General features: G+C 40.3%; 2 protein-coding genes across 2 annotated transcripts in view; one reads left to right on the top strand and one right to left on the bottom strand.

Moving 5' to 3' along the window:
• The window catches only part of usp43a (ubiquitin specific peptidase 43a), a gene marked incomplete at its 5' end in the record, with an annotated part of 84,853 nt that extends 73,521 nt beyond the window's left edge, over positions 1-11,332 (top strand). The window contains 3 exons of the mRNA XM_080030103.1: positions 190-348; positions 6,868-7,014; positions 7,432-11,332. Of these exons, the coding sequence (XP_079886229.1) occupies positions 190-348; positions 6,868-7,014; positions 7,432-8,519 (1,394 nt within the window). The 3' untranslated portion in view covers positions 8,520-11,332. The remainder of the gene's footprint in view (positions 1-189; positions 349-6,867; positions 7,015-7,431) is intronic.
• Positions 11,333-15,982: 4,650 nt separating this feature from the next.
• Positions 15,983-23,664, bottom strand: mchr1a (melanin-concentrating hormone receptor 1a; the record flags this gene model as incomplete). Its single annotated transcript, XM_080028814.1, has 2 exons — positions 15,983-17,004; positions 23,610-23,664. The coding sequence occupies 2 exons, from the start codon at positions 23,662-23,664 to the stop codon at positions 15,983-15,985; spliced, it is 1,077 nt and encodes a 358-aa protein (XP_079884940.1).
• Positions 23,665-24,645: the final 981 nt, after the last annotated feature.

Here is a 24,645-nt window from a genome sequence, read left to right as displayed (position 1 = left end):
AAGGTGTGTGCAACTTTCTAACACATTAGAAGGGTTAGCAAGCTATTTGAGGCACATCACTTCAAGTCATTTAAAATAACGTCAGCTTTATCTTTTAAGGTTTGCTCGACTTGTTTTCTCATAACTGTCATGGAGTTACGTATGTTTCAGTTGCCCATTGTTTATACTTGTTGTCATTTTCCAATGCAGCTTACTGTAGGAACTCGGTGGATGGACAATGGTATAGCTACGACGACAGCAGCGTAGACTTGGTGCCTGACGAAGAAGTATGTACTAGAGGAGCCTACATCCTTTTCTACCAGAGACGCAACACTATTCCTCCATGGTCGGCCAGTTGCTCCGTCAGAGGTATGCTACCAAAGAAAGCATTGTTACACCTGATGAATCATATCATTTGAAAGGCATCTTTACCTCAAAACAAGTTCAGAGTCACAACATGGTGGTACACTAGACTGACAATAATCTTGTTCGTAGAACACAGTACACATTACTTGTGGCATGTACAGTACACTCGCTCTCAAAATCCAGGCAAAACAAATGATACACATCTTAAATCAGTTGAAATAAGAATCGCTGTCTTTAATTTTTACATTTCCACTTCTCCCGAAGGCACACTATGCAAAATGTAATAAAAAAATTAATGATTGAGTCCCACACAAATAATCCCTCTCAATGATCCCTTCTGCCCCACCAGAAGATGTGGTGGTGTGTTTATCTGCACAGTCCTCCTCTCTCTGGCTGTATTTTACATAGTAGCATTAGTTGGTATTGTTTTGTAAACAGAAGACTCAGGTCTATGCTCCTCCAGAGGGGTATACTACAAAGCAAACTCAACAGAGCCCGGCTCTCTTTTTTTGATCTGGTTCAACATAACACATACCCTCGCTCAGAGCTAACCGGTATCACGAAGGCAGTTATCAACCTCTTATGTTGAACGAGAGTTTCAGCTTCAGGCTCTGTGCGCGTCCCCATGAGAGGGGGCGTTTGGCCGTCATTTGACTCTGCTTCCGCACAGACTGGACTGATCTTGTGCCGCTAACTTTACACAAACGGACTGATTGTGAGCAGCTGAGTAAAACAAAAGTGTGTCGCCAACTTCATTCAAGAGGAAGAGTTTGTCAGTCTGAATTATTACAGCAGAAAACAGAGAGCCGAAAAAAACTATTACTGCAAATAGGCTAAGGAGAGTGGAATGCTGCCAGCATGGAAATTATTTATTTATCTTGCCGATCGTTCTCGCAGTGCGTAACGTGACATTATAAAACAATGAAACGTTGAACTCGGATTTAAACACTATACCATTTAGCCTAATATATATATAGGCTACTTTGCTATATTTATAGCACTACGCCTATAGTCCCACACTTAAGAATGTAATTTAAGTCTGACACTGTCTCAAAATGAATAGCCTATGGAAAATCATTTAATTTTGGGCCACATCATAATGAATACAATTTTGATTTAGACTATTAGCCTTTTATTTGAATCTTACAAATACCAATAGGCCTACATTAAAAAACCTGTAGTCTGGACAAATATGAATCTAGGCTACTGTGAGAAGCTTAACCTGCGAGTCTGCAACGATGTCCGAACTGTGACAGCTGTCACCTGTCACGTCCCAACTGTAATCGCTACTTATGAAAAGAAAGCCCACAGTGAAATAATGTTGCAAACTGTGATTTTATAGAACGCTTTATTAAGAGCCAGTGTGTGTATATCGCCAGGTAAAATCATTTGAGAGGAGAGCATAGAGTGGCGCTGCATACAGTATAGGTGTGGGCTATTTTACATGTTCAATAACTGTATGCATGTGGCAAAAAGCCCCAGCGCGATGTTACAGTTCACTCTGCTGTAAGCCTAATGTCACGGCTTCGTTTCGTTCATTAACTTAGCCTACTGATCAATAAATTTAGATGTAACAGCTTCCTCAGTGAGAATGTAGCGCTCAGACAATATTGTCAGGTCCGCGGGATTTCTAAATGTGTAGTTTCCTTGAAGGGCAGCGCTCTATAAGAGCCGAATTTAAGCTCAAACTCTGAAACAAAAACTGGTCTGAGCAGGTTAGCCGTGCAGCCTCTGTTACCACGGTGATCTAGCCAGGTAGAAAGAGAGCCACCTTTCGTGATACTGAAAACTCTGGCTTTAGACCGCTTTAGACTCAACAGACCTCGCTCAGCCCTTAATCTCGCTTCGTAGTATACCCCTCTGAGGGGTATACTACGAAGCTAGATTAACGGCTGAGCGAGGTCTGTTGAGTCTAAAGCCAGAGTTTTCTGTTTCACAAAAGGTGGCTCTCTTTTTACCAAGCTCGATCACCGTGGTAACGGAGGCTGCACGGCTAATCTGCTCCAACTAGTTTTTGTTCCGAGTTTGAGCTTAAATTCGGCTCTTAGAGCGCTGCCCTTTAAGGAAACTACACATTTTGAAATCCCATGGACCTGACAATATTGTCTGGGCGATACATTCTCACTGAGTAAACTAGTTAAATCAGTAAACGTATTGATCAGTAAGTTAATAAACGGAACTAAGCAGTGACTTTATAGGCTTACAGCAGAGTGAACTGTAACATAGCACTGCGGCTTTTGATGCAGAATGTGTAAAATAGCCTAGGCCAACTGTATGCAGCGCTACTCCATGCTCTCACCTAAAATGATTTTACCTGCCGATCTACAAACACTGGCTCTTATGAAGCGTTCTATAAAATCACAGGTTGCAACATTATTTCACTGTGGGCTTCTTTCTTTTCATCAGTAGCGCATGACCTTTACCATATGAATGGTGCTATGAAAAGGCTATTACTGGAACATCAGGGGAAGATGAGATGAAATAATGAATACAGTTGGGATGTGACAGTGGACAGCTTTCACAGTTCAGACATCGCTGCAGACTCGCAGGTTAAGCTTCTGCACAGTAGGTTCATATTTGTCGGAAAAATACAGACTACAGGTTTTATATCTAGGCTATTTAATTTATTGGTATCTGTAAGATGCCAATAAAAAGGCTATTAGCCTAAATCAAAATTGTATTAATTTTGATGTGGCCCAAAACTAAAGTGATTTTCAATAGGCTATTCATTAGGGGACAGTGTCAGACTTAAATGGCATTTTAAGTGTGGGACTATAGGCGTAGTGCTATAAATATAGCAAAGTAGCCTATAAATCTATTAGGCTAAATGTAGGGTAGTGTTTAAATCCGAGTTCAATGTTTAATTGCTTTATAATGTCACATTACACACTGAGAGAACGATCTGTAAAATAACAGAATTCCACTCTCTCCTTATTTGCAGAAAGAGTTTTTTTCCGGCTCTCTGTTTTCTGGTGTTTTGTGATAATTCAGTCTGACAAACGAAGTAAGCGACAAGCTTTTTTTTACTCAGCTGCTCGCAATCAGTCCATTTGAGTAAAGTTAGCGGACAAGATCAGTCCATTTTTTGCGGAAGCGGAGTCAAACTACGCGTCCAACGCCCCCTTTCATGGGGACGCGCACAGAGCCTGAAGCTGAAACCCTCGTTCAACATAAGAGGTTGATAACTGCCTTTGTGATACCAGTCAGCTCTGAATGAGGGTTTGTGTTATGTTGAACCAGATCAAGAAAAGAGAGCCAGGCTCTGTTGAGTTTGCTTCGTAGTATACCCCTCCTGCTTCTCCGCAGGGCCTCGCTCGCAAAAAAAAAAAAAAGCAAATGCAGCCAGTGGGGGAGGGGGGGACTGTGCAGGTAAACAACGGTAAACACACCACCACACATTCTAGTGAGGCAGTAGTGATTATTAAGTTGGATTACTTTTGTGTGAATTAATCATTTCATTTCCAATGAAAATGTTCACAGTGGTGACATTGTCAGCTGCTATACAGTATATGCCTATTCCAAAGGGTCGATGGAGCCCCTTGACATTTTTCTTATTGGTATTATCAATAATGAAACAATAATAATAAAAAATCAAAGCCGCACTTACAATTTGGCAGCAGCATACGATAAATCAATGGCACTCCTGTGGCGTAGATAAATCACTAATGAAGAATGTCAAACAACTGTAAGGAGAGCTGAGAGCCATTTTTAATATTAGATGGAATTGTGTGGCTGTAGGGAAACTGTACATATGTGATAACATTTGAGTTCTGCATCTGCTGGATTCGCATGGAAAAGCCTCATTATAACACTCCTTTGGTGTGTCAGCAACACTTTTCACATCCAATATATAAGAAGCCTGGTACAGAAACTCTGAAAGGAAATATTATTTTCAGGGCCACGAGTGGGCTTCAGCTTCCAGTCTTGCCTCAAGCCTGCTACTGAATGCTCTGCTTGGCCATAAAGCCATAACAAAAAAGAACACAAAGTTTGCTTTGCTTCACCATCATCAGATAACCATTATCTGAAATAGTCATTATTTACATCAACAACACAAACACATTACCTCATCTTGATCCATACTAACTGCCGTCTCTCATTCATTCGCTTTCTGTGAGGACACGTAATCTTCCAGCTCCGTGAGAGAGAGTAGTTAGTTAATGCAGTGTCAAAACCACTCTCACGGAGCCGAAAAGAGTCCTCACACTTTCAACACACGGACATGCACTATATTGCGCCCTTCTCAGTTCACTCTCGCACGCCTGGCACGAGCTAGAAAACAGCTTTGCGACAGCGGGCGTCGTAAAAATACTACCGCTTTTGTCCAAAAACGAGTAACATGGCACGCCAACGTGCCATGTTACTCGTAGTGGCTTTAAATCAACCTTTTGTCAAAACACTTATCAAAAGGAATAATAACCAGCCTGTGTATAAGCATATTTTTGAATTGCACACATGTTGGTCCTCATAATGAACTTTCCAAAGCTTGTTAGTTTTGTCCATCTTGTCTGCTTTTTCTGTCGCCATAGAAATGACAAAACCTGTTTTTGGCTGTCTGTGCTCACTCCAGCTACTGCAGCTGTGAAGAGGCTTCTAGGTGTAAAATATTAAAGGTAGAAGTGAAGTGCTCTGAACCAATGTGCGTTCATTCGCACAAGTTATTCAGACCCACCATGACTCACATTTTATAAGAGTGTGTCTAAAGTGGTATGCAAAATAATCTCTGTTTAATAGAACATATTAAGTCATTATTGAAGTTGTATATAAGCTATGTGTTACTCGCATGTTCATATGATTTATCACCTATTCAATCAAAATTCTTAAACAATATAGGGGAAGGTGGGGTGATTTGTGCATTTTGGAAGTTGCAAAACCCCTTGTTTCTAGAAAACCGTGGAAGAAATTGGAAATGTGACCACATATTTAAGAAGAGCCATCCATTTGACTCATCCTGTAAAGAAGGGAGACACAAGGAATAAGATATAAGCACATTTAAGCTCAAAAAACTGTGTTTTGCCTTTCAAAGTAAAATTTCCATGATCAAGGTTTTTTGATTATTGTGTCTGAACAATTATAGACACGTTTGAAAACATTTGACACATGTTTTAGTGCTTTGGTATGCTACACTTTGAGTCTATATAGTTAGCACAATGTCAACCCTAAATTGCTGCATCATGCCTATTATCCAAAATTCTGGGGATGGGGTGATTTGTGCGCAAGGGCCTGGGTGAGTTATAAGTAAGTAAGTAAGTAAAATGTATTTATAAAAGCACATTTATGACAGTTTGCACTGTCCAAAGTGCTGTACATAGTGCATTCAGTAGGTAAACAATGAAGGTAAAATAACAATAACCAAAATAAAAGACGTAAAGCCCATACATCCACATAAACACAGATAGTAGTGCAGAGGTAAGTAAGTAGTGCAGAGGTTAATGGGGAGGAAACACCAGGGTGTACATATGGGTTTTGAGCCTTGATTTAAAGGCAGAAATGTAGGGGGAATCACATTTGTCAGGTGGCAGTTGGTTCCACAAGCACGGAGCAACTAGTGCAAAGTACATTTCTGAGAGTTGTGCCAGTGGCATGGCTGTATACGCTGGTCACCAAAAGAAAGTGATAGTCTACAGTAGCTCAGGAGAGAGTGACATCTCAATTCCACTTAACGACACCACTGATGAGAGTTCAGATGGCCAGAAAGATGATGATGGTGACTTTGTCATTGTGACAAGACAACTTTTTTTCCGAAAGCTATATTTCTTAAACAGTTTATTCCAGATCCAAAGTTTTTATTGCCAGGGATGCACAACATCCTGAAATATATGTACATATTTGAGTTGGAGACATAACTGTCAAGGCCTCACTTTAAAATCACTTTGAGTAAAAAGTTGCACAAATCACCCCACCTTCCCCTATATATATTTTTTTTTATCAAAATATTATTTTCAAAAATGTCAGATAGGGCTGTTACTGTTTACATGTTTTAAAAAAAGTGCAAATGTGAGGTGAAAAAAAAAGGTACCACAGAGTCATTTTTTTGCATATAGTACATACGGCATCGGCATATTAATCATTACTTTTGCTCTCTATTTTACTCTTCCTGCGGAAAATTGCTAAAGATGCTCTAAATAAAGTCTATAGTTGGCTTTTGAGAGGTTGTCAAGAGCTATAATACACAATTTTAAAAAATTCAAAGTAATAAGTGACCCTCCCTGTCTCTCTACTTGGAAAAGGAAAATAAGATCCCCTAATGGCTGTGGAAATAGAAAAAATTAAAATATGACTAAATATAATGGTTGGTAATGTCACTGCTGTCCTCACATGTAGTTTGTCACAACCCCATTGTAATAAGTGACATTGTGGTCCTTCGCAGCCTGCCACATACATCCCCAGTGGGAAAACAATGCTTTTAACCTGCCCCATCAGCCTAAGTTAACAAAGTACATATTTCAATGTTCAGTGTAGTCATTGTTTCTGGTATATAATCGTCCTCTGACCCCTGTTTCTCCACTGTGTGACTCACAGGATCGACTAGTTCATCGATGTCAGACCACTGGCTGATCCGGCTGACAGGGGACAGTAAGAGAGGCAGTCTGGCCACCTGCCCAGCTTCCATACCTGACTCCCCCGAGTCCCCAGTCTTCCTTGACAATGATTCTAAAGAGGAACGAGGTAAGGGGCCGCACCTGGGATGTGCCCAATCATATTAGTAACTTATTGATTGCTATTTTCAAGATTAAAGGTGGATTCAGCGATTCTGTAGACCGCTTGTTGTCAAAATCAGTGAATATCTGAAATGTTAATCCAATGTTAATACACAGCTTATGCTCTGTAAACTTGTATGTAAACAAGTGGGCCCACCATAGCTAGCAACCTGCCGGTCTCCACAGCCTAGGCTGTCTTTTTGTTTGTTTGTTAGCAAACACACAGAGTAGAGACAACTTACAGATCCTGAGGAGAAATGAACAGCTTTAGAAGAAAAAAAATTGGACAATAAGCATTCACCAGAATTGCTAACTCCACCTTTAATGTTGTGTAAAGGCACTACATAAACCTGTTAAGAATGTTTCCTTTCTCCATAATTGTTAGGGGGTTTCGAGAGCAGGCCATTCATCAGGGGTCTGCAGGGTCGCAGTGTGAGCATGAGAGCCCCCAGCAGCAAGACCAAGGACACCCTGAGCAAAGTGTTTCCCCTGCGCTGGTCCTTTGGTTCCAAGGACAGACGGAAACCTGACCCTGTACCAACACCTGTCCAAGATCCTGCACCCGTGGAACTGGTCCAGTACTTGGAATCCGGCCGGCGGCCCCGCTGCACCAAAGAGCCAATAGCAACACTGATGAGCGAACCGCGCGGCGCTAAGGAAAGCGCTCAGGGCCGGGCTGCCACCAAGTCTCACCCCGACTCTCCACAGGTCCCCGAGGGCCAGAGGAGGACAACGGATAAGACCGGCAGCTTGAGACGCAGCAAGGGCAACCAGACAAGCCACGACAGCGCCGCCAATATCAGCAGCAGCTATAGCAGTAACACCCTCACCAGGAGGAAGCAGAGCGCCTCCAAAGCTTCCCAGGGTACAGAGATCAAAAGGAGTTCCAGTGCTGGAGTTCAGCCCAGCTACAGCACTCCCAGCCTCCAGGATGGCACTCTCAGAAGACAAAAAGAGGACCGAGCTGACAGAAAACACAACGGAGCACATGAAGGACACTCCATGAACAAGAAAGGAGAAGGGCCCAAGAATCACGAGGGTCTCCTCTCCTTTCTCAAAGGCAATTTCCTGAAGAAGGACAGAGACTCAAGGAAGTTCAGGGAAGGTGAAGAAGGGGGCACTAGGACCCTGTCTAGACTGTCACTGTCCAACGGAGCAGCCGGAGTAGCAGGGCCCGGGGTGGAAAGAGGCAAATCCAACGGCTCAGGCCATCCGGGTGAGGAGCTGGCCAACGGGAAGGTGGGACCAACCAGGGCCGACATCAAGCGCTCCCAGAGCTCCTCCAACATCCCCACCAAAGCGGAGCAGAGCATGCGTAGGACAGCGTCTTTGCATCGTAACGGAATGTCCACAGCCGCGGCACCTCCACGCAGCCTGACAACAGACAAACCGTCTTACAGCACCCTGCAGAGGACTCGATACAGCACAACCTCGCTGGGGCGCAAAAAAACAGTCCCCGAGTCCAGCTTCTGATGTAGAGGATTTTAATAAGTTCACACGCACATACGCACAGACAGACAGACAGACAGAGACACAGACACACAGACACATGCACACACTAAGCCTTTTGTCTGTTGTAAAGTGAATGACCTCCACCTTCTGAGATCAAAGCAATACAACCTCGGTTCACCTGGTACACCTTTTTGTTCCCAGGAATTGAACTTGAAATTACAATAAGAATAAACTCGAGGTTTGCACCATGCACTTCAAACACACGGTGGAAAAGAAGGGTCCTTTGTTGCTAGGATATTAAGAGTGGAATGAAATTATGTAACTTGTCCTTCAAACTCTGGAGGGAGTCCATTTTGGTTATGTTTTTTTATGACTTTTATGACTTAATGCAAGTGCCTGAGCAACTAATATGCAGTTTAGACCAATGAGTTTGTCTTTTTTACCACTGGAAGCACGAAATCCCTTAGACACTAGGGCGCGTACAAGCATACTTTCCGTAGTTGTGTCTTATTGCTGTACTGCGAGTGTTTGGAATTTGAACTGAGGCTGGAATTCTTATGGTCGTGTTTTTTACAATCGACACAATGATTGTGTTCATTAATAAGAATGTGATGTGTCCACTTGATTAACAGTGGTGCTTTTAAGTTTGCAGTTTTTTGATCAACATCAATTATTTATCCCTAATAGTTTGTTATTGAAAGTACAAGGTGGCTTTAAAGAAGAAGCATAGAGTTGTCCCCATGTGACTCACTGCGGTTGTTGTTTAATCTGTGTTCAGCCTGCAGTGGCAAGACCAGGTTCTCTACCTGCAATAAGCTTGCTAAAGTAAGAGTGATATTCTGTTTGGGTGTCTTAAATCATCATTTGGCCTATAGACAACAAATGGCCAGTAGTGCTTTATAGTTGAGCCTATAGAAAATACACGAGTCTGCTGTGTAATATTAATGCAATATCCACCCTAAGAGAATGTTTTACACATGTTATGTAACACTAATTAAACCACAATTATTGCATTCCCTTGTTTTTGAATTAGCTTCTGATTTCCTTTGTTTTCCAGAATGTGTCAACTGTAACATTTGCATTTTGCTGTTGGTTATGAGAAGGATGTGACCGCAATTAACACAGAAAGGGAGTACTTTATTTCCTGGCTCAAAATGCGAAATGTGACTCATTTCCTGTTCTGCTCCGTGTATAAATTGATTGTGTGTTACTTGGGAAACTAAATTCAAGCCTGTGATTGGACAGTTCATTCTTAATGCATAACAACTCTTCATTTTTTATTTCTTTTTTGTGATTTAATTTTAATGGGCACAGGCAGATGTGTTTTCTCTTTTTTTGTTTGAAATGTTTTAATTTAAAATATTTAAATCTCCCATACTAATAATCAGTGTGAGCTTTTGAGTAGCTTGTTTGTGATACCGGCATATTGAAGGTTTTGCTGTGCACTTTGACCTGTCACAGCTTATAGTGTTCTGATTAATTATGATGAAGGTCTTGGTGTCCTGTGACCTTTTCTACAGTCTTTTTGGGGACATGCAAGTATATTTTATTTAATTAATTGTTATTGTTGCCTAATTTTACCTTGCTACCTTTTTTTCCAACACCAACTTGCTTCACATTGTAATGGTTAGTTGTTCACTACAGACTACAATCAAACTATTTTCAGTTTGGAAAGAGCCACAGGCAATAAAATGTTTTCCACATTGTCACATCATGGAAACCCACATTTCCCCGTAACTCCAGTGATGACAATGGGTTACTTCCTATTTGAAGTCCTCTTAACTTTTGCTGGTACACTAAATCTATAACAGAACAATTGATTGGCTTTATTTGCTTCTGTAGCGATGTTGAAAAGACATTTGCCATGATGCCTTCATTGGCTCTACACAGGTATGGCCCTACGTCACAGTGCAGAGATTTCATTTGCACTTTACACACGAGGGAATTCTGAATAAGTCTGAATGAATCACATTGAAGTTAGAAATAGTCAAGCATTCTACAAACAGTTTGACATGGTTAAGTTTAAAATTGAGAACTTGTGATGTGCTTCCAAATTATTGTAAATGTTCGCTTTATGGTAGATGTACTTGTACAGTTATAGACAAAACTATTTAATTCTGTAATTATTTGGAGGTAATGTTTGCTTTATTGGAGCTTTGCATCAATTTGCCAACTCATGTCAGTCATTGGAATTAGCTCTTCTCTATTGTGTGTGACTATAGAAGAAATCAGATCTCTATTTACATTAGCTGAACTATCAGGTCATGTAGCAGCACTTCTGAATGCTAATGATCAACGATTGCACAGTATTTACATTTGAATAAGAATGCCATGTTTTTGTATTCCTTTTTCAAAGAGGATCATATCAGCCTTACTATTGACATCTGATTTTCTGCAAATAATTTTTTGTATAAAGCTTTTTAAAATGCCTTCATTTGATATGTTATTTTTTTACAATGCTAGGTGTATTATATTATATTTTATTCTCAAAGTCATTCCCTTAGCTTCTATAAATGTATTCCCAGCCTCCATTGCGGTCAAAACAAAAACTTATATAAATTGTACTAAAATGTTTCCTGAGATTTCCCCCAAAACTATCATGCTGTTAAGTAATTCATTTTGCTGCAGGCATACGTCATAGCTTTGATGAATGATATACTGGCCCTTTTTCTAAGATTGTTTTTTCAGTTTCTTGTCATTTCTGTAAAAACTGAGTGAAAAACTATTTGTAGCAACTTAATACTGAAACAGTGTGTTCAATGATGTATCTACATCAAGTCTGCTAGCACCTTCTGTAAGCTGTAACAGTTTGAGCAATAACAATTGAATGTCTAATTCCTTTGTCTTGGTCCTTTGCACAAGTTTGCTGTATAACTTTAAATAAGATTGAGCAAGTGCATATGCATCTGAAGATCGAAGAAGTCAAATGTGCAAACCTTTGTCCTCCAAACATAAGAATCAACAATCAATATGGTAATTAAACTACAAAGTCAGAAAATGTGTGTCCTCCTTTAAATGTCAAGAGGGATTGAGGGTGGCTTTGTCCTGACTGCACCTGCTGTTTTTGCTTTCATCGGCTTGTTTACCGGACACTCAACCTAAAGACACGTTGCAAATTAAAAAAATAAATAAATCATAATCACAAGTTGTTAAAATAAAACACTGCAGCTGGAGATTTCTGCTTTTAACAGCCAAGTTCCCCTCATCAATCAGTGATGAGATGATGAGTTAAAATCAGGCATCAATATGGCTGCTCTGTCGTAGCTTGTCTAGATGTGTTCAACACTTCCTCTTTATTGCATATCAGTAGGCCTACCCACAGGGCCAGATCAACTAAGAATGGATTGCGCGTCTGCCCTGTTTTAGCACCAGGGGGCGCCCTTAGCTCAGTTGGTAGGGCGTCCCCTGAATGTTCTATTACCTGCTTCACATCCACACAGGTCGTCAGCAGTGGCGGAGCCAGAGGGGGGGGGGCCGGGGGTGGCCACCCCAAGCGCCACATCACAGCCGTCAATAGTTTTGACGGCTGTGGAAAAATGCGGAACCTTTCTTACACCGCTAGTACACTGTCAGACCTTTTAGCCGCACGCACACACCCTGTATTTGAATTTAACAGGTCAAGCCCATATGTCCATGGTCAAGCCTGAATGCCTGTTACTACCATGGTTAGGCCTACTACAGACCTGACGCTTCGACTGGCAAGTAAGCGAACCCTTCCATCTCTACTAGCGTGCCCCACTCTGCCCCGCCCCCGCCTGAACTATTTTGCTTTCAGCGATTGCAGTGCAATGGTTATTCAGCATAAAGTTAAAACACTTGCTCGCCCAAGACGATGTTAAACCGAAACACAAAAGCCTTACGCGAGCGAAGCAGTGATTCACCCGGTGAAACATGGGGTGAGACCGTGTCATCACCTTGCCGGTGAGAAAAGCTCTGTGGCTTAACGGCTAAAATGATAACCTGCCGCCGGGGATATCATGTCCACTAACGTTGTTCAGGGGAGGCTTCTGCGATCCGCGATCGGATTGCATTTCTTGAGCATGAAAACACAGAGCCATGTCGGCATTGCGAACTGACAGTGCAACAAGAGGATATATAGTCAGTGAGCCTCCCTCCGTTAGTTTCAGTACAGCCGAAAAAAATACAATCACCACCTAAACATGGACATAGTTTAAATAAAGCATCTTGTTTTTATGATCATTAGGGCTTTGATGCAAATTCTGAAGTCTGAACATTTCGGTGGCAGCTGTGGTGCAGTTTTTTTCAGCAACTCACAGACACATGCTTGCCCATAGGCGTAGATTTGGGGAGGTGGGGCGGGGGGAGGGGGCACAGGGGATGTCCCCCCCCAATAATCAGAAGAGAATAGATACATTTTTCCCCCTCAAAAAGTAAGGAAGACAACCCTATTCTCCCCAAAAGAGGTAAAAATAACAGTTCAGGATGTTGAAACATTGATATATCTCCTAATTGTTAATATTCCCCTATGATTTTAAAATGTAAAGTATCATAATAGTTCACACTGCTGCTGTGTCATGAGTAGTGAGTCCTAAATTTTTTTTTAACAATACAGTAGAGTAAATATTTGAAAGCAATACAGAATGCCTGAGAGCCTTACTGCTTTTTATAGCCTAACATTATATTTACGTCACTGGGAGCCTGTTGTCTTTTCCTTAACAGAAATGTAGACATGTCCACCATAAATAATTAAATACAGAAGGCATAAATAAGTACATTAAGTTCTTCTTCTGTGCCACTAGCTGAGTGGTCCGTGCCACCTGCTGAGTGGTCCGTACCAGTACCTCCAGCACCCCCTGGTGGTGGCACACAGTGGTCTGCGGCAGAGACCATGGTCAGTGTACAGACCACTGAATCGGCTACAACCCCTGCTGGATTTTTTGTCACATATCCCCTATTCGGAATGGCCTAATTTGGCTATTTTTGAGGGAGTGGGGTAGTTCTAAAGAATAACCAAAAAAACACATTTCCCCCTAAGATAAAAATGCTCAACAATCAGTTTCATGAACAGGACATTCTAAAGATAAAAAAAATCATTGTTGGGGTTTGTTCTACCTCGGGTAGGGGTATCTCGAAAACTAAAGCCTTTTTTGAGCACTTGCTGCTAGACTATTTATTATGTGAAGGTCCTCTGTGGACATTCTCCTTGTTGGTAAAAAAACACATTTTTAAAGTATTTTATCAAAGTTATCAATCATAAGTTAAACTGTGCATCAGACCACGGAAGGCACCTAAAGGACTGAAAATGCTCTAAAAGGAATACATATACGAGGCAAACAATAAAAGTGAAATATTTCTGCTACAATATACATATTGATTTATTAAGCAGCCGATGCTCACAACAGTACAGAAAGAGTGGAGTGCAACTGGCACATGCTTTGACATGAGGCCTTTTTTCTTTTGACTCATTACACACAAGAACAACAGTTAAACCAGAGTCGCTCATGCTTGCTGTCTAGTTTGATAGGCATGTGGGGTAATGATGGATTCAAACAGCGCATTGGATATATTCTTAAAAAAAAGAAATGGTTCACAAATTCTGTGTTTGATCCAGTCAGCTTTCTCTGCCAGGTCAAAAATACAACACAAGAGCAGACCATTCTGATGACAACATGACCACGTTGTATTCGCTGGCTTCAAGACAATTATGAGACTCTGAAAACTGGGTGAAACCGTAAGGTTCATATTTGGTAAAGAAGATAGTTCACATTTACATAATTAACCATACCGAAAACATAAACAAACATATAATTTTACGATATCATTAAATATAAAAACAACAACATTGACAAAAATGTACACACTTTAATAGCTCTTCCTGGACACAACCTTTCATTTATATTCATGGATTTGAATGTCAGACTGAATCAATGTGGAGATGCACTGCAGCAACTTCGCTGATCTATTCAAGCAGTTCCTCAGAAGAAAAACGCTATAATGTTTAAATATTTGGGGTTAGAAATGTATGTCTTCTCTCTCCCTTGGCCTTTACAAATGGATTTGGATTAAATGGAATGCATTTTTCTCATTGGAACATTTTTTGTTGACTTTTTGTAGGTCACAGGAAAAAATATTGTGGACGAAAAGATTTGAAGGTCTCTCTGCTCTTATGCATGCGAGGCAGTTTAATTGAATTCTTTGTGAAATTAGCCTTCACAAAAAAACACTTTTCTACCGTTACGCATGAGTTGGGTGGATTTATTTTTTTATAATTTCTTGTTTAGTCTTTGTCATTTGCCAAGATATACTGCCGGGCCAACACAAAACTACTTAGCCTTGTCCCTGGCCTTGATCCATGCCATTACTTCTCCAGGTAGATATTATGATAACAGACAAACAAGCAGACAAGCAGGACCAGATACTTTTAAACTATACAAATAATCAATTAGTATCATTATCACACTTTAAAAGTAACACAATGAGAAAAAGAAACACATTATTTTTTTCGCACAACTTTTGGCCTCCATTGTCTGTTGCCTGGAGAATGAATGTGGATTTATACCAAATTTGACATAATGTATATTTTAGTTTTACAGTAATTATGTTGACCAGAAACTAACATGAATTTGGTTAACAGTTAGCAAAATCATCCCTGGTTGAATGTTACATTTTTCATGATAAAGCATAGCATAGAGGGCTGTTGGAAAATGTCAAATAAAATAGAGATATTCTGCTCTCCAACTTCTGTCATAGTAGTAATGAGTCCTACAGTCGAAAGCATATTCTTACATTAATACAGAATAGGTCTGAAGGATGATGCATTCCGCAGAGGTGAGGTATTCACAGATATTCACAGAAATCAGACTCGGAGAAGGACACAATAACGCACAAGAATGGATGTTAAATCCTCAGCAGCAGAGACTAGTATTAAGTTGTGTTCAGACCATAGGTTCAGACTGAAGAGGAAGCAGACGTTTAAAAGTCAATGGGAACATGTGAATGTGTGATAAAAGCTGTGGATTCACCTAAAAAGTGTTACCGAAATAATAATGATTATTTTCCAGTCATTTTCAAAAGGATGATCACAGGACTGTCTGAGATGTTGAAGGTTTTAGTATTAAACTCCTCATCTCATTATTGTTTTGGGATGATTTGAACAGGTTCAACAAAAAAGGGCCCACCTGACTACACTGTGAGCTCTCCTGTTTTCCATCTTAAGGTGTGTTTTTTTTAAGGTGTTCATGACAAAACTGAACTGTGTTTAAGCGCAGTAAGACACCCCACCCCAGCTCAGTGGAAATCATACACACAACAGAATACACCAAACCAGATATTAGTCTGGTAAGACCTGCAAGTCCACAAAACATGATAGAAAAATATCAGCAGGCTGGTTAGTCGATCGGAACTGATGTACAGACATTACTGTTCCAAAACAGAATGTATGTTTTGTGCTATTGTCTCACTCATATTGCATTAAGTGGCAAATATACACAGTAAAAAATGTATTTTTATTCACTGATATGGATTCATTGTGGGGCCCCATCGGAAGGTATCATCTCCCCATTGGCTGGCTCCTGCTGAGCCCCTTCAAGTACCATCCTTACACTCACACTGCCGTCGGTAGTACTCGGGTTCACACGGAATTTTCTATTTACCGGGCGTACTACAGCCCTGAGAAACTGCCTCTTGAAAGTCTCACTGAGGACAATGTAGAGGAATGGGTTGATGCAACTGTTAGCGTAGCCCATGCTGATGGCTATGTTGTAGGCATATGAGAAAGCTAGGCTTGGATTTTGCACGCCTAGGTGGATCAGCTGAAGGATATAGTAAGGGGCCCAGCAGATGAAGAAAGCCAGGCAGATGCCCACTGCCATCCGGGTTACCTTCCTGGTGCGCATTCTCAAACTGCGTGGAGGCAGTGGTGCCACGCTGGTGGACATGTGCTGGAGGATCTTGAAGAACACCAGGCAGATGATGGCCAATGGAATTGCAAATGCCAAAAAGAACTGGTAGAGCGTGAACCAGTATGTGCTAGTGACTGGGTCAGGCAGAAGGAGAGCACAGGCCACCAGGCCATCTTGGAGAGGCATCAGGCCTGCGTACATCAACACGGGGATGATTGTGAGCAAGGACATACACCACACCAGGCCAATGACCAGCACTGCTACACAAGGTGTGCGTATGTAGTTGAAGCGAATGGGATGGACCGTAGCTAAGTAACGGTCAAGGGTCATTGCAGTGAGGATGTATGTACTGACAATTTGGCTGTTAGAGTCAAGAGCAGTGATGACCGTACACATTGCAGCTCCAAAGTGCCAGGTGCCGTTGCCTAACAACTGATGGATGAGGAATGGCATCCCGAGGAGAAACAGGAGATCAACAACTGACAAACTTAAGATAAAGATGTCTGGAACAGTTCGTTTGGCACGACACTTGGTCTTCTTCATGATTGTGTAGATAACAATACAGTTGCCCATGATGCCCAGAAAGCAGATGATGCCAAAGATGCAAGGGAGGATGGTACTGTAATGAAGGGCCCCACCTACAGCTGGAGAGACAAGAAGAAAAAAGGGAACAGCATTTGAATATGAAGTGAAAATATTGAATAATAAGACATTGTATTATAAATTGTATGAACCATGCTATATGCATTTTTTGTTTGTGTGTGTGTGTGTGTGTGTGTGTGTGTGTGTGTGTGTGTGTGTGTGTGTGTGTGTGTGTGTGTGTGTGTGTGTGTGTGTGTTGGCTCTTTCAAGTTGGCTCTTTCATTGTGTGCATTGATCATTCAGTAGAAATCATAATATAAGTTTTAGCAGTGGCAACGTTTACATTGATGAGAGATGAAGGTAGTTAGGATGATTCACAGCAGCTCTACATGTGAGCAACAGGCTATGACATTCAAATTTGAGATCTATAGAGATACAACATGACTTAAATACAAGAAGAAAAAAGAAAAGGAAACAATTGGACTTTTGAATGCTATGATACTCTTAAGCAAGGTCGTCAGCGAAGTGATATTACCGGTGTTCTCAACCTACCTGTAGTCGTTGAATTAGTGTCTCCGAGAGAAAAATTAGAATCTTTTAAATAATCCATCGGAAAAAATCTAAAGTAGCCTATATCGAAGTTGAGAAGTATCCATAAGTGCCTGCTTCTCACGTTAAATGCATCCGAAGCAGCCTGCAACCGAAATGCATTCTTACTCCCTATCCTTTTAAATAGTGTAATTATTTAACTTACACAAACATTGTTATAGCCTATCCCTATGAGCAGAGCCGTGCGCGATGTTCTTTTAAGTGACAATAAAGAAGACGGTCCTCGGTGAGCAGTTGAAGATCCTCTCAGAGCGTCGCACTCGGGGTCCGTGACGCATTCACTGGATAGCGACGGCAGTGGAGAATATAACCACACAAGTGTCTGCTGAAACTAAAAGTGTTTCTTGGAATTCAGACACAGCGAGGATTATGAAAAAAAATATGTAGGCTATGTAGAAGAAAGAAAAACAAAGGAAATAATTTCACTTGTATTGAATAGGCTAATGTGTTTTATATTCTTTTGAGAACTAGTACCCCCATGCTTTTCCACTGTCCATTTACATTTCTTAAGATTTTTTATTTATTTTGTCTTGCCTTGTATGGCCTTTCCGATGAATAGGTGTGTTTTACTTATAGTATAGGCCTACTGATAGGCCTATGCATATACATCCATGACACCCTTGCAAAAAAAATCTGGCAGGTTTGATCTGCTTAACAGCCCCTCTCCACTTTAAACCACTAGATTGACGTGCTGTGCTGTGCTGCCCCTCATTTGGAGCCCATGAAAATTGGACGTGACTTTGTCTTTGACATAGATTGTGGATTGGTTTGCGGCAATTAATACGGTGAATTCTGTTCTGAGTCAATTTAGCCATATCAAAACGTGGGATTTGTTGGCTTTATTATATGCATTTATATGCAAATTGCACTTTCATTTGCATTTATTATTGTTTTTGCATGCACAGGGTGAGCAACAGCCTGCATTTTAATTATGAGATACAATGCATGTCACATACTGTATATGGCAGATAATGAAAAATTCATCAAACTCTCATGGAGTTTAATTTGTGCTGGAAAAAGCATTCAGATATTTACTTAAGCTAGTAAAATACTAAAACCATGCTGTGAAAATGGCTACTCCAATACATGCTGCATTCAAAACCTCACAAGGGTGTAGTCAGTGATTCTGGAGAACGCTTGTTGTAAAAATCTCTTTTTGCCTCCTAACGTTCTGCTACCTGTCTGTACTGTGTGCACTGAAAAACAACCTGGTGTCATTGGGTCTTGAGGATAGATGAGAGTGGGGGAGGAGGAACCAGTGGAAAAGCATATTGTGGGTTATTTCTCATAAAAGATATCTTGCTGTCCTATGTTCGTCTGAGCTTTTCTCCTTGATTTGAAGTGGGTGGGTGGTTCAATACACCAATCAGAGTTTGGTTTTTTTGCTGCACGGTCAATCAAATCTGATCAACCCCATTTAAGCAGAGTATTGTTTAGTGTTATCTCTGAATTATGTAAATGAATCTTTTATTTTATTGAACTTTTTCCAAAGAGGCACATTTCATAACTTTAGTTACCTAAACTATAAGAGCTGTAATTCAGAAACTTCAGAAACGTTTGCAAAAGTTGTTTGGGGAATTCACAGAATAATTACCTGTTTAGATTAGGTTGGATAATCCAAGATGAGATGAAATTAATTGGGGATCAATAAAGTTGTCTAATCCAACTTGGATTAGACAACTTTATTGATCCCCAATTAATTTCATCTCAAAAACACAATAAATAGACAAACAGAGGTCAGTGCAGGACAGCAAGATAATAGATCCAATAAAATAGATAGTAAATAGACATTGTTATATGTATTATGCAGAGGTTTTGTCATTTAGTTTAGTTTATTTATTTCGATCAAAACATATGCACAACATCACTTACACAAGTTAAAAAAATAAAATAATAAAAAACACACAAAATAACACAAAGTTGTCATCGCAATTTATATATTAATTTCTTATAAATAGTATTGATCGAAAAGGTGTAGGCTGAAGCCTTAGCTTATTGCGCCTACCCTTTTTACATTATGTTTATTTATTCATTTTTCGTTGGTCCCTCAGGATTATTAGGTCCCTTATTTAATTATTATATATTGAGGCTTGATGACATATTGTTATCCCTATTTGCTGTTGTTTAGGTGTCTTGGTTTGATAGTTGGGCTGTGGTGTAAGTTCCATGAGGTGTTGTGATCCCCTTCAAAAATGGCTGCCTCTGTGTTTTGGTGCGTGCTTTGTTTGTTTAAGCAATTCATTTAGAGTTCTGCTAGACGCTATTTCACCTGAGATGAGCTCATTAATGTCAGGTAAACAACTCCAGCCGACTTGTTCCCCTTTTTCATCATTCTGCCATGCAGTGAAACACCGGACGAGAGGGAAACATGCTGGTGGGTTTGTTACCATGAATATGTAATAACAGAAGGTGGTGGTATCTGTCAGTGGATTGCAGGGGTTTTGTTGTGACAGTGATCCTGCAGCACTGTTTCCCTAAATCATTTATTGTTTTTTTGTACATTCCACCACAGGCCATTGTGCAGGAGGCACAGTGAGTTCTCGTCGACCAGATACTGTGTGTTGACCGACCTGGACTTCTTGGTCTTTTTCCTCTCAGCCACAAACTCCTCACACAGAGACAGTTTATGACAAAGTGGCACAACAAGTTTTATCCCAGTTGTTCTGCCATGACTTATGATCCTAAAAAAACTAAACAAGCATTTTTATATTCCGGTTTTATCAGCGTCTCTGCATAGAAAAAAGAACACATTTATCAGCCGGCCACATAGGAATACACTCAATTGGTTTGGAAACATTGTTTGTGTTGAAAGATGATTGCAACCATTTTCTTTCATTTTGTATGTGGCTCTCTGTGCCTCTACGATCGTTATTCTTTCAATCGCAATAAAATGTCATTTATATTCACAAACAATGTCTCGAATGAGTTTTGATGATGAGAATGTCAATAATTTTCCAGGGAATAAAATTATGAACTTAAAGATAAAACTTGCGGGGACAAAACTTTGTCACTGGGCATCATATTGCCAATCTGCCCTATCTTTGTATCCTCACCACACTTCAAATGATGTGTGCATGTCACTGTGTTCATGTGATGTGCACAAGTTACAGCAACAAAACATATTCTGACTCATCATCCTGTGTGCCATCATCACTGACATTAATGTTTGCCTTGTGTGTGCAGCGCATTACTATCAGAGATACATTTTTGATTACTTTTCTTACTTGGTCGGAAGTCACCAAATTGCTGTGTTCTATTTTGAATAGACACAAAAAAGGCACCCCTGAGCAGTGGTAAATTGCCATGTTTAGGGACACCACAGTCAGACATTGTTTTGATTTACTCACAGATTGACTATAAAACTTGTTTAGCGGTGAAATAATTGTTTATCCTCTTCAATTAATTTCCTTCACAGGGGAAATGTACTGCTTTGTATTCACTGGTTCAATTTTCCAACATCATTTTAAAAAGGCGCACATGACAAAATAAAAAAATATTTTGCATATTAATCATGCCTTTGTTGGTAGATAAAGTTCATTTTTTCTATTAAAAACGCAAAGGAAATCACAAAATTAAGTTCAACAATTATTTGGCATGCTTAATTAGATTTACACGATCAAAGCATATATTATTGAAAGTGAAATTGTGTTTAAACCAATGATAACAAACATTTGTTAACTCCTTTTTGTTACATCAGATTTCTTTTTGAAATACAGCCATTCCTGTACCATAATATTTTTTTGGGGAAAGTCACCAGGAGTTCCCCTTTTCTTAATATAATTTTCACATGTTCAAAAAACTTTTTGAACTTGAGTACCAGATAAACTTAAGTAATAATTCATTTTAAGAAAGATTTTCCATTCACTTGTGGGAAGATATGATGAGAGATGAAGCTGCATGCGGTGTCATGCATTTCTATGGGGTTTATTGTATGTGTAGGGGAGAATGGGGTAAGTAGGCCCACTTTTTACTCTAGTGAGAATTGCTCATCACCTAAATATCTTTCAATAGTCATTCCTACATTAAATTGAAGCTTAAGGTGTTGGTTTGAAATGTGTACCCCTCACTTTTTCTATCTTATTGTAATAAAGAAGAAATTAATCATCAATGACACCCTTACACATTGTGTTGTCACACACTATGGGGTTGTTTGTCACAATGTTATCTTAATGGGAATAATCTTAAAAAGAAGGCAAGAAAGCAGAACTAAATTTCAAAGTTTAATTGCATTGTCAAGTTGACAAATAGGCCTACATAACTTACTGTAACCTTGGCAGCTGGTCTAGTTTGGGATGCACTGGGTTGTTTTGATTTTGTTGCCCTTTTTTCTTTTGCATGCTAGCTGCCTTTTCCTGCTCTATTCTCTCCTTCTCTGGGGTGTCAGTGAGGATACAGCTTGACAATTTCTTTCGTTATTGGGTTCCTTTTCTGGCTGCTGCCTTTGGGTAACATGTGACAACCAACCCCCCAAAAAATGTGACGACCAACCCCAACTTGAATTTCTTGCTAGCATCAAGGCCAACAGCCATCTGACAACTAATTAGCTTGCTAACCACAATCTAAACTATAGTTAACCCTTCACACTTTTTATGGGTAACAAGTGTTTTGTTAAAAACCCATTGTGTAAAAGCCTAGAAGAAAAAAACTGAGGAGCTAAATATTTTCAATTTGACATGAAAAACACAAACAGTCCTCTCACCTCAAATTCAGCAGTCTAACTCCAAGGAAGACTATGTACTGTAGGTGACCTCTGATCCCAATTCTGGATATTTACATACCAAAATTTCACAGACAGCTGGTTCCGAGATATAACGATTTTGACAACCAATCCGTGTGACATTTTACCCCGTTCTCCCCTATATGGCTGTATTACATAATGGCCTCTGTTCCTTTTTGAGGTGTTACTCACTAACAAACACAAAGGCACAACACACACACACGCATGCATGCACGCACGCACGCACGCACGCACGCACACACACACACACACACACAGACACACACACACACACACACACACACACATATATAAAATGCAGAAGATAATCAAATATAACATTGAGCTTTGGCTCAGCTGTATACATCTTCAAATATAAAATATGTATCCAATGGCTTGGCTGAATATTTTTGGTTATCATTTTCTGAAAGATGGGCTTCCAATATTCCCAGTATGCCCAGCTAATCAATATTTAATCAAGCAATCCATTATCAATTCATCACTTACCATCTTTCATTAGTCCTGAGGTGTAACTAAACATTGGCATGAGACTAGATAATCGTTGTACTGTTTTATTGTCTGGACTGATATGAAGTGTTTCACCCAAAATTTGTTCAATTCCTTCTGAAAAAAAACAACTGTATTGCTGCATTGCTGTATTGCTGCAATCATCTTTTTTATGTGATGTTTTTGCCTCCATTTTCTCTGATTTCCGAGCAAAATTTCTCCACATAATGCATATGCGGCTGAGTATGCACAGCCAGGAACTTCTGATTTGGTTTCCAATTTTACTTCCCTGACACCTGAGCTCCTCACCTGCTGAGCCTAGCCACCGTATACAAACTCATCACGGTTGCTGCCGAGAGCACCTCACCAATACAGAGGAAGATGGAACACACACACACGCACACACACACGCACGCACGCACACACGCACAGCAGCAGCAGCAGCAGCAAGAGATTGTTTTCTTCCTGCTGTACCAAGTCCAGTACCACTCGACCAATATCACAGACAGTAGCCTATTATTCCACATGCTGCAATTGTTGAACACATACAAATTCAATTGTCTCTCAAGCTCAACACTTGTCACTCTACTCACACCGCACTGGTAGGCCTACTATGTTTGTTATACTTGTAATTACATAAAGTTAAGTAACTACTGTTTACATCCATTAATGATTTACATCTGTTCTGCTGGATAATATGACCAGGATTTATGTTCTATTTTAAAGGGAGAGTTTTGCTCCTGAGTGAAAGTTGGAAAAAATCCGACAGTTAATTGCTCTGTAAAGAAATTTCTGATTCCATAGTTTGCTGCTGGGTAGTCACACTTGACTTACCGGTCTGGTGCCTGAAGGGTCCACTAACAACACTGGGGTTTCTTATTTTCTGCATGTTCTAACCAGTGATAACAATTTGTTTTATCAACCTTAGTAAACGCCGAAATACACCTGTGTTACCTGTCTTGCAGATTTGTTGTGTGAAGTGAGTGTCCAGTTGGGTGGGGAGATGTAGCAGGCCAGAAATGTATGTGAATATGTTGGCTCATCTGAGAGCTTCGTCTTCAGGGCTTAGTTCCCTCCTCACCACATGTCACACTCCACCTTACTGGGGTATTTGAACTCCTTCATTTTGGGGCTCACACTAACATTGTTGTAACACATTAGAAACTTATCATTACGTTGGACAGTTTTTACAAAGTGATTGCCCAATCACTGTATATTCATCAACACGTATACACACAGCTTTGAGCACCACCACCAACGGTCTGAAGGGGAAGCTCTGTAGGTCCCGATTTTTGCTTTTGGGAGAAGAAAAAAAATATCCCTGTTTGTTAAAAATGTGAAACTGGTTTGAACCATAGATAGTATAATAAAGGTTTGAACTAAGCGCGTGTTATCAATGCCTAACTCTCCTTCCAGACCCCCCTCCTCCTCCTTTGTCTGTCTCGCTGTCTTCATGTTTTCAGAGTGCTTTTGTGGAAAATGTCTTTGAGGAGTTGGAGACTGAGCTCTTCCATTATCCTCCCTCACTTTTATCTACACCATAAACCTCTCCCACCACACACCACACCACATGCCCAAATAAACAGAAGCACAGTTTGATTCATGGCAGTCTCTTACTCGTAATGACCCAAAGCCCAGCAGCATGTAATCATCTGTCTGTGACTCGGACGCGTGTCGGGCTCAGACAAAGAACCCTCCTGCTTGAGCACTTGTTTAATCCCTCGTTGTCATCTCTTCAAAGGACACATTCAGATCATTAGAAGTCCCATACAAAGAGAGAATGGATGAGTCACTCATTTTTGGCAGTGCGTATTTGTGTGTGTGTGTGTGTGTGTGTGTGTGTGTGCCCCCATTCTTCATTTGTTGTATA

The sequence above is a fragment of the Ammodytes marinus genome, assembly GCF_949987685.1.
Source record: "Ammodytes marinus genome assembly, chromosome: 6".
Classification (NCBI taxonomy): domain Eukaryota; kingdom Metazoa; phylum Chordata; class Actinopteri; order Uranoscopiformes; family Ammodytidae; genus Ammodytes; species Ammodytes marinus.
The sequence above is the reverse complement of the archived record's forward strand: the minus strand, read 5'-3'. Positions and strand labels throughout refer to the sequence as shown.